General features: G+C 33.6%; 1 protein-coding gene across 1 annotated transcript in view; it reads right to left on the reverse strand.

The window, feature by feature from the left end:
• The window catches only part of LOC129950478 (lachesin), a gene marked incomplete at its 5' end in the record, with an annotated part of 46,874 nt that extends 33,559 nt beyond the window's left edge, over positions 1-13,315 (reverse strand). The window contains 2 exons of the mRNA XM_056062416.1: positions 5,915-6,023; positions 13,208-13,315. Of these exons, the coding sequence (XP_055918391.1) occupies positions 5,915-6,023; positions 13,208-13,315 (217 nt within the window). The remainder of the gene's footprint in view (positions 1-5,914; positions 6,024-13,207) is intronic.
• Between the last annotated feature and the right edge of the window lie 2,825 nt (positions 13,316-16,140).

A 16,140-nucleotide genomic window follows, 5' to 3' on the forward strand; every position in this document is an offset into this window, starting at 1 on the left:
TGATGTGCACTGGGGCGTATGCGTGTTATTTTTAATATTTTCATATTATTCCAAGAACCTTGATGATTTATTATTATTTTTGAATTTAATTATTATTTTTAATGAAAATGTTTAAATTCATGAATTTAAATTATTGGAATTAAAATGAAGTTGATAAATTTTAAAATATTCTTCCAAACACAAAAATTTAAGTTGCGTTTTTTTCAACATCATTAAATGATTTGACTGAACTAATGAGAAATAAAATAAAATTTAATAATAAAATGCATAAATAAAACAAACTGAGCACAGCGTTCAAACATTTCAGTTTATGAAATTTATGCACAAACATAATTTTGATTTTTATACAGTATATTTTTGTATTGTCTGAGAACACATACAAACAAAATTCAAAAAGGATAAAAAGTTCAACTTGGATCTTCTTACAGAACTGGAAAAATTCTTTAGATTTTAGAGTGTGATTGTCATCTTCCATCAAAATGTCGCAGCTTTGTCAATGTTTTTTTTAACTCTTTTTGATCTTTTTTGAATGATGAATACAACAATAGATGCATACCTAGATTACATGGCAAGAAGATGACTAGTTTTTTTTCGTTAAGTGGAAACTTTTTAAGAATGTACATCTTTACCTTACCTTCAATGATTTAAGTTTAAAAATAAAATGAAGATGTTTATTCACACGAAAATTGATCACGGAGAAAAAAGAAAGGTTTCATTATTTAGTCGTATGTGGACAAAATGAAACATCACATATTTTAAAACAGCTAAGCGAAGAAGTCGCTCTTAAAAAACAATGATGGACAGAACACTCAAAATCGCAACATGGAATGCAAACGGTCTTTTACAGCATGTATCAGAACTAAACATATTTTTAGACATAGAGCATATAGACATTTGTTTGGTGTCCGAAACCCACCTCGCTATTGAACAAAGTCTTGATAATAAATTACCAAACTATACATGTTATCACGCTCCGCACCCAGCTGACAAAGCTAGGGGAGGATCAGCAATACTTATAAAAAAGTGCTTAACACACTATGAAGAACCAAAGTTTACTAAAGAAAACATGCAAGTAACAACAATTAGTATTGGTATAAAAAAGAAAGAATTCAAAATAGCAGCTATATACTGCCCTCCGAGGTGCTCTCCAACTGAAGAAGACTATGCAGAACTCCTACATTTGTTAGGGCATAACTTCCTTGTTGGTGGCGACTTCAATGCTAAACAAACCCAATGGGGATCTAGGCTCATAACAACAAAAGGTAAACGGCTATACCAAGAAGGCCGAAAATACAACTGCGAATTTTATTATTCTGGTTTGCCAACATATTGGCCATCTGGTACTAACAAAATACCAGACCTTATAGACTTTTTCGTAGTTAAAGGTATTAAACAAAATCATATAAGTGTCGAAGGTAATTACGATTTATCATCAGATCATACTCCAGTAATTTTATCACTAAGCGAAACAGAAATAATAGAAAAAAGTAATCACAAGCTCGTGAATAACAGAACAAACTGGAACGAATTCAGAGACAAACTTGAAAATTTTATAAACCTAAGATCCCCTATGCAAACAATTGAACAAATTGATCATGAAGTAGAACAATTTATTGCTGATGTGCAGCAGGCTGCAGAAGAAAGTACTCCAACTATTTCGAATGCGAGAGAAAAAGAAATTAAATATCCTGTCGAAATAAAGGAGTTGATATTGGAAAAAAGAAGAGCTAGAAGAAAATGGCAATCCACGAGATTCCCAGATAATAAAGTAGTTTTTAACCGTCTTAACAACGAATTAAAAAAAAAAAATCTGTGAGTTTAAAAATGATTCACTAAGTAGATTCCTGAAAAGTCTGACGACGGATGCTTCAACAGAATACTCCTTATGGAAAGCAGCTAAGCGCCAAAAAAGACCTCAGACACAAAACCCGCCGATAAAATTTCAAGATGGTAAATGGATCGGAAACCCGAAACAAAAGGCTGATCTCTTCGCTGAACATCTCGCGAATGTTTTCAAGGCATTCCCAGCAAGCACAGCTACAGATCCCTTACAGTTTGTTGACAGAAACGACCAATGTAAAATACCTTTTGTCACGCTCAAAGAAGTAAGAAGCATGTGTCAACATAAGTTGTCAAACAAAAAATCACCAGGGTACGATCTTATAACTACTCAGGTTCTGAAAGAAATGCCTCTTATGGCCTTCAAGAAACTCCAATTTATAATAAACGCATGCCTTAAACTAAGATATGTGCCACAACATTGGAAAATTGCAGAAGTCATTGTTATACCTAAACAAGGTAAGCCACCAACAGAAGTTACATCTTACTGACCAATATCGCTTATACCAATCAATGCAAAAGTTTTTGAAAAACTGCTACTGAAAAGGCTTGACAAAATAATTGAAGAAAGAAGACTAATTCCGAGCCATCAGTTTGGATTTAGAAATAAACATTCCACGATAGACCAAGTGCATCGAATTATGGATGTTGTGGAAAAGGCACTTGAAGAAAAACAAGTATGCTCGTCTGTGTTCTTAGATGTTGCTCAAGCTTTTGACAAGGTTTGGCACTTGGGACTTGAGTACAAACTGCATAGGGACTTCCCCAGGCAATACTACGAAATACTGAAATCCTACGTTACGAACCGACTCTTTAGAGTACGGTACGACCAAAATTACTCGGAACTTAAGAAAATTGAAGCCGGTGTACCACAAGGAAGTGTCCTAGGACCAACCCTGTATCTGTTATATACAAGAGATATTCCAGTGGACATCAACGCTATCATGGCCACCTTTGCAGATAAATCCGTTACGAAGGCTACACAAAAAATCGATAAAGTTAGTGATTGGCACAAATGGCGTAAAAATTAAATGAAACAAAATCGACGCATGTAATCTTTACAAACAAAAACATAAACAATGTTCCAATTTTTATAAGCAGTACAGAAGTACCTTACTCCAATACCGCCAAATACCTTGGAATGAATTTGGATGCAAAGCTTAAATGGAAAGAACACATCAAAAAGAAAAGAGAAGAACTAAACTTGAAGTACAGAAAAATGTACTGGTTAATAGGAAAGAACTCTGACCTATCTATCCAGAACAAAAACTAAGTATTAGAACCCGTTTGGACATATGGTATCCAACTATGGGGCTGTACAAAGAAAACAAATGCTGAACCCATCCAAAAATTCCAAAGCAAGGTCCTTCGTGGAATAATAATTGAAAATAAATTAGATTTAGCGGTTTAATGTAACCACCATTTCGGTCTAAAGAAAAGACCACTTGACTAAAAAATGGTATTATAGATGTATGAATGGTGGACATGTGCATTCAAGAGGACACAAGCGTCCACAGGTTTTTCTCAAAATCCACCTCTGTCTATCAACTCCTACTCTCACCTCCCCGCGGTGAACAATGGGTGCCTAGTACCCCAACTGGAGATTGGGTTCCAACCCCAGTGGAAAGTTGTTGGGGGCAACAAACGAGAGAGGGGGGAGAGGTGTTTCCACTAAGGCACCTCTCCTTATCCAGGCGGCAGCGGACGAATTCTCGAGATGGAATCAACGGTGGCGTCTACAGTTCCAGTAAGGTTGAACTACTTAGTGAACACCTTATAGGGCTTCTTCGACATATTCGGAGCCCAGGCCTGTAAGGAGCGGTTTATCTAGCTCCCCGTCCTTCTAGTTATATTAAGGATCTGGCCCTCCAGGTTGGGAGTTGTGCCGGTGGGTTTACTTACTGGCCAGGTAAAAATACCTTTTGTTGCGAAGCACCAACAAGTCTCGGATACGGACGGATTCACTGTTGACAACCCACTCAAACGAAATAAGGACAACGAACTTCGGACCTGTACGTGGAATTTAAGGTCCCTTAACAGACCACGTGCAGCTGAACAAAAACTGCTGCAAGGCAGATATTACCGCCATCCAAGAACTGCAAAGGGATGGACCGGGCAAACGCAAACTAAAAGACTGCCATGTATACTACGGCAACTGCTACCGAGAACAAAGACAGCGTCTATTTGGGTGTGGATTTTTTGTTGGAACTAGACTCAAGCAAAAAGTCTTGAGTTTCAACAGTGTGAGCGAGCGCATTACGACAATCCGCATCAAGGCTAAATTCGCCAACATAAGTCTAATATGCGAGCATGACCCAACAGAGGAGAAAGATGAAGACACTAACGACATATTCTTTGAGCTCTTGGACAAGACATATGAGCAGTACCCTGGCTACGACATTAAAATTTTCTTAGGAGATTTTAATGTCAAGCTAGGAAGAGAAGACATAGTTAGTGGCATAATCGGGAGATACAGCCTGCACGACACCACCTCCTACAAACGGATTCAGGCTGATCGATTTCGCTGCGAGGCGAGACATTCTGGTAGCTAGTACGCAGTTCACACATCTCAATACCCACAAGGAGGCACGGAAATCCCCTGATCAATCATTCGTCAACCAAAGTGACCACATTGCGATCGACGCACGACACTTCTTCAGTATACAGGATATCCGAACATTCCGAGGGGCCAACATTGAATCGGACCACTACCTCGTTGTACCCAAGGTATACAGATACACCGATCCAAGTCAAAACAAGGAAGTACTGTGAGAAGATTCGAAGTTAGACGGCTACAATCGCAAGAGACTGCCATGTCCTTTTCCGATCGAGTCTCTAATAACCTCTTAAGGAGTCCTATGCTGCCTCTATTAAGAATTGAAAACCAGTGGCAATATTGCCTTGCAGCCATCAGAGATCCCGCCTCTGGAGTGCTTTGTTTCTCACGGCCCCCACAGCGAAACCCCTGATTTAACGACGAATGCCGGCAAGCGCACGCAGCGAAACAGCAGGCATAGAAAACGGCACTGCACAAAGGGACCAGAGCTTCTCGCGATCTTTACGAGCAGAAGAGGAGAGAGGAACACCGGCTTCTTATATGGAAAAAAAGAGATCAAGGAGATAGAAGGATTTCACAACAGGAATGAGGTTCGTAAATTTTACAAAAACGTAAAAAAAACACCTCCCAAGGGTACCAGCCACGAACCGAAGCCTGAAAAGATGATCAGGAGAACATCGTAGTAGAACCGCAGTCGATGCTGAGAATATGGAAATACCACTTCTCCAAATTATATAAAGGCGATGACGAACCGAATTCCACTGTAAGGGAGATAGAACCACTCAACCTAGGCGACGCAGATCAACAATTCCGCCTACCCGACCTTGACGAAGTGAAGATAGCTATATCTAAACTGAAGTCAAACAAAGCTTCTGGGGCTGACGACATAGCTGTGTTTTTATTACGTGATTTTCCCAAAATGATTGAAAAATTAGACCTGAAACGATTGCTTCTATTATTTACTACACTTGTTGTCGGAATTTTTTATTTCCATATTACCACAACGTTCAATGCTTCAAATACATACTTAAACTTCTTTTTTTTTTTTTAAAGAACTAAGCACCGTTGCTTAAATGAACAAAAACTGATAGAGATCCCTTTCATTTGTGAATTCTTAATCAGATATGAAAAAGTTTGATAAAAAATAGTGAAGCCGTACGCATCCAATTAACCAATTCCTGATCCTGATCATTCACCAGCTTGCTAACCTTAAAATCTTGATGATTTGAGCAACCTGGTGAAATATTAAACGATAATTTTAATATCATGTAGCACTTCAAGCTATACAAACAATTTCCCATTTTTCTTTTATTATCATCAACGTGGATGCAATGTGCAGACACGGAAATTACTCATGTACTCATCTGGAATAAACAGTTTCTATTAAAAATCGTCGTAAGTACCTTCATAATTTCAATAAAATATATGAACGGGTACGATATAATCTCTCAATCAAAAAATGAAATAAAATATTTATAAAAATAAATTGTAATACCTATAAAATCCATAACAACTTACCGACAACATCCAAGTGAAGAAATATCGATGTGGGCGGATGAGTTGATACCTGACACTCATAGACGCCAGCGTCACGCAGTTGCACGAATTTTATTTGCAGCGTCCAATCCTTTATTTTTTTGTGTTGTTGTTTTTGTAGACAAGTTGAGTTATTTTATTGCATGATGGCATTCGCCATATTACATCCCATCGTAGATATATTAAACACACGTAACATGATGCATCCCGCAAGTGATGATGACATATCCATCGACAGGAAAAGTGATGCAATGCCATATGCCAGGAGCCATAGCCATTTCCACAGTCACAACCAGAGCCATAGCAAGGGTAAGGATGCGATTACGTTTATCAGGTCACAGCACCAAAAGCACGTGAGTTCATCCGCATATCCCACAAAAAGTATACCATATGTGGAATAATGGTTTTGTTGCATTTTTTATTTTTGGTGTTTATATTTGTTGTTGTTGTTGTTATGTGTCATATCCACGTCAGGTAACCATGAGGAGAATTTATCAAGGTTTAACCAAACGAGCAATTTATATATTTTTTATATCATATGAATGTCAAGGATATTCCATTGAGATGCAGCAATAATAGGAAAAAGAAATAAGAACGAAATTGTGTTAGAAAAAAGTTAGATTTAAATGGATATGATATATTTTCTAGCTTAAGGATGGTTTTAGTCATCATGAAAGCTATTAGTGTCTATAAATAAAAAATGGTATACTTGGAAAAAAAATATATGAAGTTTCTGTTGACCTTGTATCTTCTGAAGCAGATATAGGATGTTGTATTTTACGAATAATTCCAAAAAGGCTTAATTCTTGTAATTATGTAATATGAAAGGACTTACAATGCAAGGACTTTATGTCTTTAATTAGTGATTCAGATGTTTAATTCTCTGAAGTTTTAAATGAAGAGGGGTGATATGTAATCAGAGAGGTACTATAATCAAGACTGTACTATATATTTATTTTAAATTATTTTTTTTGCTTGGTACATTAAAATTGAAAATGTCATTGGTTTTGTCATTGTTCGATAAAATCACGTTATTTTTCTGTCAAACAAACAAAACAATACTGAATCCGGAATCTAATATCATCTTATAATAACGAATTATCCATTTTGCGGTTTTAAAAGTGTAGGGCTGTAATTCGACATCTGTCAAACTAAGTTGTTAAACCAATTTTTTTTGTGTCTGTCGAAAGTCTGACATTTACAAAAATGGATCGCTTAACTATCGCACAACGCATACAAATTGTTAAAACCTAATACGAAAATTATGATTCTACCACAGTTACATATCGTGCTTTGAAAGGAGATTATGGCCCAACTACGCAAGTTATTGACATTTGAAAAGACTGGATTTGTTATAGATTATGTAATGCCTGTATATCATAGTTTCGCTTAAGATATCGCTGCTGTAAGTGAAAGTTTTGCCGGAGACTCGAATGTGTCGATTCGTCGTCGTTCTCAGGAACTAGGACTGTATTAAGGCACCTTATGGCGTATTCATCCATATAAAGTTAGGTTCAATTAAGAACTGAAGCCAGCTGACCATTCACAACTTAGTAGATAAGCCGAATGGGTGCTTGAATAACAGGCGGTGAGGGCGATTGTTCGAACAAAATTTCCTTCAGTGACGAAGCAAATTTTTCACTCGGTGGGGTTCTGAGAATCCATAAGTTTTTGAAGAGAGGCCATTACATCCACAAAAAGATACTGTCTGGTACGCTCTTTAGCTGGAGGTGTGATTGGACCTTACTTTTTCGAAAATGCCGACGGAGCGACCATCAATTCAGAGCGTTATGGTCATATGATAACCAATTATTGTTGCCTTCTATTGAAGAATACAACTTGGAGAATATGTGGTTTCAATAAGACGGTTCTAAATGCTACATAGCTTGAGCTAATATGGTTTTCCTGACTGCGTAAGACACCGCGGGACATTTTTTTGTGCAGCTACGTGCTTATGCAGATAAACCTTTAACTCTGCAACACTTAAAAACCAACCTTCGTCAAGTTATACCGCACAATATGTAGCAACAATTCGCGTGGTGGTCATTTAAATGATGTTGTGTTTTACAGATCATGTCAACGTTAAAAATGTTTAATAAAGTAAAAGTCTTTGTCTGATAGAAACAGTTATAATTGTTTTAGTATCTTTCTTAGATTCTGAAATTTTTGTAAATTATAAGTTTTAATTTGATTTTTTATATACATACATATATGAAATTTCAGCAAACCTTAAATTTCAATAGTTTAAAAAAAAAGGTTTTCTAGTTAATTTTAAGTGCTGGTTACAAATCAGAACTTCGTTATAACTATCTACTCAGTTTTTAAAAATACGAGTTTTCACATAATTTTAAATAATACATTTATGTAATAGAATTACTTGGACGACGGATTAGTTATTTAAACCGTTTTGATTTTTTTTGAAAAACGTTTTATGGTTTATCCTTTGTTTTTGATTTTTGTTTGAAAGCTAAAATCTAATAACTCATGAACATTTAAAAAAAAAAATTTATAAAAAACTATAAGCTCTAATGAATATTGCAAAAAGGGATTAAAGATTTGGAGAACCATCTTGAATTTTTTCTTTTTTTGAAAAAGCTACTTCATGAATTCAGATAGTCTCAAAGCCTTATTAAGTGTGTAAAGTGAAATAGTTAACAAATAAAAACTTTTAAAAATAATTACTTAAAGAGTTTTCCAATAAGACATTTTATTTTAAGGAGTCCCTTATATGACATTCTGTCACTTTTGACGCTGACATCTTCTGACATTTGACAAGATACAACTTTTTCATTCTAGTTGTTAAAAAAAACTATGTATAAATAGTGACCATTCTAATGTCACACTTCGTAAAACTTAAGGACTTTCGGGACGTCTTGTGAAGCACCTTATTGACTGGAAATAGTGAAATCGGTGGACAAATTTTAAGTCTTCGAACAAAAAAATGATGTGAAGTAAATTAAAACTGCGTGCGTCGCTTAAAAACACTTAAAAATGGTGCTGGTGTAACTTAAGCCAGTTCATTTAACGAAAATACACCTTTTTTAAATTCTTATCGATTAGAAATACTTTAACACAACACCGTGTAAATATATGCACAAAAACTTAGGTCCTAAGGCTTTTAAAGGTGATTTAACAAAAGAATTTAAGCCACTCTATAACCAGCAACAAAATTATTATGATTTGCATTGAAAAATCATTATCAGTAATGAAACCTATTTTTAAATAAGAGGCGAATTTAATATGCATTCTAATTTTTTAAAATTTTGGACTTCAAAAATCTAGGAATTATTGTTGAAAAGCCTAGTTTTCCACAAAGTGTCACTATTGTGTATGTTGTGGTACTACTTTTATGGACTGCACTACAAAGCTTTTTAAATTTTGTATGCAATTATTAGATATTCATGTAACGATGTTTATTTTGAACAGGACGGACATGTGCGAAATAAAACGCCTTGGTTGAATTGATACTCCAAAACTGCCATATTTGAAGTGATGATTCCCAAGTATATTCACAAAAACAGACTGACTGTTTGGCATGCTTTATGGTTAAGAGGAATAATTGGTCCGTATTTATTCTAAAAAAACACTTACCCGAAAGTTACATTTAATAGTAACCGCTATAGAGCCATGATTACTGAATTTTTGGTCAACAATTCAACAACCATGATATGCAAGAGCTTTGGTTTCAACCCTTTTTATATGTCACAGAACTCATTGCACATGTTTTCACGTTACGAAAGCGTGAATTATCTTCTAAGAATGTTATTAAACAATATGGATCAACTATTTTCTGCGAGGATCCTTCGATAACAATATTTGCTACGTTATCGAAAACAATATTTGCTACGTAATTACAGATATAAAAATGTTGGAAAGACTTATAGAAAATTAAGCTTCCATATTATGGTGCCATTAACTACATTCAAATTATAATTACAGAAGATTATTTTGCTGATGAAGTAAATTTCATGTCAATGTAAAACATTCTATTTGTTTAATTCCATTTTAAAGTTCTATACTTTAGATTAGACAAATTATAGACTCATTAATTGCAAATTGTCCAATTAGTTTTTCTTCAAGATAGTTTGAACACATTAACAGCAATTCTATCACTTTTAAAATGAAAACCGGCTTAGTTTAATTTTACAAACTAAACTTGCTTTGAAGCATGAACATTTCTTTGATAAAATATTTATACCTAGTAAATATGTAACTTTTATACACGTGCTTGACCTACATTAGGCTAATGAAAGTCTTATTGTTTAAATACTAGGTTGTAGTATTTTTTTTTTCAAATAGAAAAGCCTTGTCTGTGTAAGAGCAACAACCACCAGAGACGTATCGCACTTAACTACACATGCAATGCATACACATACAAAAAGAGGAATTTATTGTTCTTTCTAGACAATGCTGGTTTATTAAAATAGTTTCGTCGCAAACTATTTTTATATCCCTTTTAATAGAGAAGGAAACTGCAGTAGAATACAAAAGTACAGAACTTAAGTCTCAAGATGAATTGTACCTACCACACTCATGTCAAGTATTTTTTCCCTATTGTGCACGTATTGTTCATATATATGTTAATATAGATATATAAACGTACATACAGGTAATTGAAATCAAAATTAAACCATACTTTTGTTACTTTTGGTTGTGTTTTATTGTTTCCTAAGAAAATGTTTGTACTTTTGTATGAATTTGATATTAATTACATTAACTTAAGACATTGTGCAAATTAAAATACTCATGGTAATTTTTAATGAATTGCTAATTAGCCTATTTTCATAATAATGAATTACAATCTTCATTAGGGTTGTGTTAGGGAAACTTAAACATTCTTTTCTGAAGGTGTTTGATGAACTTAATTTAAATTGCTTTAGATTTTTGATATTAAGAGGGTTTCCAATGAGAGTTTACATTAAGAAGATAGAATAGCATTATTACGATACAATAGTGTTTGTCCTCAATAACTTCATTCCATATTGAAGGCCTTGCATCGACTAAAGCATTAGCGTAGACCTTATAAATTACGTGGTATCAAAGAAACAATTCTAAAGATGTTAAATTCTAAAAACTCTGTGTCCAATTGTCGTCATATCTTCCCAAAATAACATTTAAGGACAAAATTTCGATTTGGGAACTATGAATGACTGCAATATTTATCATTTTTTTTAGTGACTATTAACGATCTTAATGCTGCTTTTTTTACGCGACACTCAAGGAGATATGAATACCCTTATTATGATTAAACACAGTGCGAGCCATTAGAAGGGAGGATAGGATTAGAAAGGAAATACCGATGCACATTGATTTTGAATGTCTGCAAATTGCAATGAGTGGGAAATATTGAGTCTGGTAAAGCATTTTACATTCGTGTAGTACGACTAAAGTAAGAATCTCTACACAGTACCATAAGCCCGAAATTGGGCTTAAGAGTAAACTGATGATTATTCCTAGAAGAACGGGTATTACGGTTGAATTCTTTGAGGGGAGGAATGCAACTTACTATTTCATAAGAGCATTGTTTATAAAAGTAGCGATGAAATAATGACAGTCAAGAAACCTTCAGCCAGTTTTTGAGAGATACAAAAGTTTCAGTTTGACAACAATAACCTATAATTTTTACAGCTCACTTTTTAATTATGGCCAAGAAACTGAAGTGGGTTATGGGAGTACTTGCCCTGATAAAGCCTTTATAAATTGTAGCTAGGTCAGAAGGGGTCTTGCATCGTTGAAGAAAACTTAAACACTTAGCATAATTTTTGGCGATGTAAACCATGAGATATGTGTTGAAGAGTGTATCGTTCCATTTTTGCAGTGACGTAGAGTTTGCTTTAATCCTTTTCTTCTATATTCAATTGAAACCGTTGGAATTTGGTTTAATTTGCAAAGAAATAAAGAACGGTACGAGCTAATTCAACGCAGAAGAATAAGAGATAATTCCAAAATAATGGAGTTACGTGAGAAAAGGTCTGTACATATATATACGGTAGAATATTTGAAAGTATTATTAATGAAAAATATATACTTTTTTTTTGTTTTGTTAAGAGCAATCGTCTTTCTAAAGACAGATTTATGTTCTTACTTAACACCATATCATCGGAGATGTCTACCCGCAGAAGACAAAATGCTGTTTCGATTATCATTAATTTATCAGCAGCATTGAAGTTTTTGAAACCAGCAGGTTAGCAATACCAAATCAGTGGTGACAAGAACGCTGGAATTGCACAAAAATACTTGCCAAAGTTTTTGACTTCAATCGAAATAGTCATGTGATCGCTGATGATGAATTTATTTTGCAATGAATGAGGAAGAGAAACGAAAGTGCAAAAGATATTTTTAGCATAAATCACGAACTTCCAGTGTAATTACGGTGGTAAATTAAATTCATATTCTACATTTTACTTACACTTTGACAAAAAAAATCTCGCTCGCAAACACATAGAGTTATTATTTTCGATTTTGCCTTGCTTTGAATTCTGCTTTCGAGTTACGTAGTTCTTCGTTTATTCGAAAGTCCATAAGAATATAGTTGGCACTACTAGAACTATTCGATTCTCGTTGGTTCAAAAATAGCCAAACAGATACATAGTACCAATTTTTCGAATTCAAGCAATTTTATTGTAGAATCGAGTTACATAGTAGAACCCCAGGTATATTTAAAAGTTGATCAGTACTAAAAATTAACTCCAAGACGTAGTTTTTAAAACTATGAAAGTATAGATAATGGTTTTGATTGTGTTCTTTGAAAAATCATCATACAATTTATTGGTAAGAGATATTTTGAGTTTTAACTTAGCCTTAAAAACACAGTTTTTATTTTTTTTAGCATTTTTAGGGCATATTTTAAAAACCTGATATTATAGAAATTGTTTAGTAGGCGAGATTCTAATTAAAGACATGTTAACCCCTTTAAAATTTAATGTTTTGTTTGTACTCACATTTATACATACAAAACTTATTTAGTTTTTGAAGTCAGTATTGAAAATAATTGCTATAATTTGTTTATTTTTCAAAACTATTAAAACACAACATTTAAGGTTTGTCTAAATCTTGGAAAGTGTGGGCTCAATGGGAAATCACGTATCCTTAAAAAAAAACACTTATTGATATAAGTAACAAAAGGTATGTTTTTTGAAGAAATAGATTTATCGAATTCTATTACAAGCAAATGCCTTAGAAAATATTTGTAGCTTATTATATCCTAACTTAGTGACTTAATTTAAAAATTAAAAACTGTGTGATGTTTTCTTTATTTTTGTTAAATATTATTACCTCTGAGTGCTTTAAGTGTGTTGCGCTAAATCTTTCATCACTACTATATGTCGTCAGGCCGACTGTCAGCAGATGATAATCCTTTTTTCTAATCCAGGACACCTGTAAATATACAAAAAAAAAGTAAATTTAAAAACAAAGGTATAACATTTCAATAGCTTAATGTATATTTGTTTTCATTTCAACAAGCTAACATTCCCCCAAATGCGAGTATAATGACGTTGTCCACTTTGTATTCAGCTCATATAGTCCCCTCGATTAGTTGAGCAAACTATAAAGTTCTTTAGAAAATATTGAAACAAATAAAAATAAACAAACATATTGTTTGTATTTGATTTCTAACTTTGTATGTACACTACCTAGAACGTACATACCTCCACCTAAACACGTATGTACATATTTTACAAGTCTTCAACCATTCAAGTGTATCCCCTCCAAACAATAACAATCTTTTCTCTTTGAGTTGATATATAAAGGAATGAGTACCTTCAATGTGACTTTTAAACTGCGAAAGGGACTTAAACTTAAATCAACTAAAATTGAACTAAAGAAAAAATACGTGCTACTCGTACATACCTAATACTATACGTATGAGTATTCATATGTTTTTCAAATAAACAATATAAACGATGCAATGCATTCGGTCAAAGAGTCACCCCACGCAATCAGTACACAATATATATACAAAAAAAAGGAAAATAAACAAATAAAAATAAATGCAAGGGTTTTGAATTTTATAGCATGTCTCTATGGTGTGGGTGTATACGAATGGTTATTGTAAATTGCGGACCCTTTATTTATTTAGTTTTGTTTCCATGAACTACTGAGTGATAGTTCAATATAGTACACGTTTGTACTGATGTACAGTACACGCCAAAGTACATAATGTGGGTCGAATGGAAATGCATGCATTTTAAAAGTTTTAAGTGTTTTGTTTTTATTTTGTTGTTTGGTTATTGTCTAAATAAAATATATTAACATGGGTTAACTTTAAAAAAAAAAAAACACTTTTTATTTGATATGAGATTAATCTATATGGCTCTTATCTGAATTAAAAAAAAAAAACAGTTTTAGTCCTTTAATACTTTTTTAATCACGTCTCTGAATCCCGAATTAAATGAATTGGTAGATTTCGCGAATAGAGTCGTAACTTCAACGTAAAAAAAAATTGTTCATGAAAAAGTTGAAAAAATGTAATGAAAGGAAATAAATTTTGATTTTTTTTTGTTAGACATGAAAAAAGCTTTAAGTTAGCAATACTTTTTTATGTATAGGCCATTTTTATGTTTAGTTTGATGTTCCATCAAATCGTGAAAAGAATGATAACTGAACAACTTCCGAAGCACTTTATTTTATTTACTGTCAAAATTGTTGAAAAAGTCACATCAAATTGCGGTTTATTGGTCACTTATTGGTCCACTTTCCTCTTCGCTAACCAGAATGTATCCATCACTTATCTGGGACAAGTGACTCGTTGCGGATGAATAATGGCATTTAGGTGTCCAACCCTTAAATGCAACAATGCCTTATATTTGTATGTAGACTCTGAGGTGAAAATGGGTCTTATCAAGGACGATAATTTTTTCGGATCATTTTAATGCATTTCAGAAACACAAACAGCAAAGAAACGTAGTTACAAGTGATCGAACGGTTTAAGTTCTTATGAACGGATTCAACTTTTAAAATCTTTAGACCTAAGTTAAAGTTCTTATGTAAAATAGGGTGTCATGCCGCTAATGAATTGCCTGATTCCAAAATTATGCATGAAAAATCGATATTTCTTACTTCTCAAATATTAAAAATTTAAAGCTTCAAAATAAAAGTACCCAAAAAATCGGGCTATTCAAAATGAAACCTCTTGTTCTCAAAACCTATATTATTGCTTTTTTAACTTCTTTAAAAAAACAGTCTTGCCCTCAATTTTTGGTTTCTCCAATTTTGTTGCAAAGCACATTTAATACTGTTTCAGAAAAAAATTATTATAAAAGAAGCTGGGATGCGACCTACACTGTCGGTCTGAAGTTGAAGTTAAAAATATGTGGAAATCAATATCATCCTTATATGCAAGATACAGACTCGAAAACAATTCATTTTAAGGTTTTAGTTGTTTTTGCAGGTTTTCGGATTTTTTTTTTGTAAAAATAAGTTGTCTGTTGGAGTCGGAAATCAGTTTTAAATAATTAATTGTACTTTATTTTTCTAAAAAATTACATCTGGAATGTTTTTACACTATAAGATTAGTTTGAAAAAATATGTTTATTTATTGACAAGATAGTCAAATCTAAAATCAATGCTTACCAACTTTAAATAAATATTTTGTTTAGTTTGTAATTATTTGTAAAAATATGTCACTTCAATTGTTCCTATAATAAAGGGTGTCCCAAAATTAACGCAAGATTTGAATTGAATAGAAAACGCCGTTTTTAGTCTTTTGATAGTTATATTTTTATTGACTCGTAAAGTACATAGGATAGGGTTATGTATGGAATAACACATCGGACAAATGGCCTCCACGGCTTTACATGCACATGCGCACTCTTTTGTTGAAATTTTCCATGACCATTCTGCATAAATGAGGCTGAATTTCGTTGATGCAGCGTTGAATCTCCTCCTTTAATGCACGGGTGGTTATGGGCTTGTTGACATAGACTTGTGATTTCAAATAACCCCATAAAAAGAAGTCTAATGGTGTTAAATCACACGATCTAGGAGGCCAATTTTGATCACCGAAACGAGAGAGTACACGACCTGGAAATGTCTCATGCAGTAATTGAATTGTTTCACGGGCTGTATGACATGTGGCAACGTCTTGTTGAAACCACATATTGGACACATCAATATAATCCAATTTTGGCAGAAAGAACTGTGTAATCATGTCGCGATATCGAGCACCAGTAGCAGTCACTGCTTGACCAGCATCATTTTCAAAAAAA

Source organism: Eupeodes corollae, chromosome 3 (genome assembly GCF_945859685.1).
Source record: "Eupeodes corollae chromosome 3, idEupCoro1.1, whole genome shotgun sequence".
NCBI classification, from domain to species: Eukaryota; Metazoa; Arthropoda; class Insecta; order Diptera; family Syrphidae; genus Eupeodes; species Eupeodes corollae.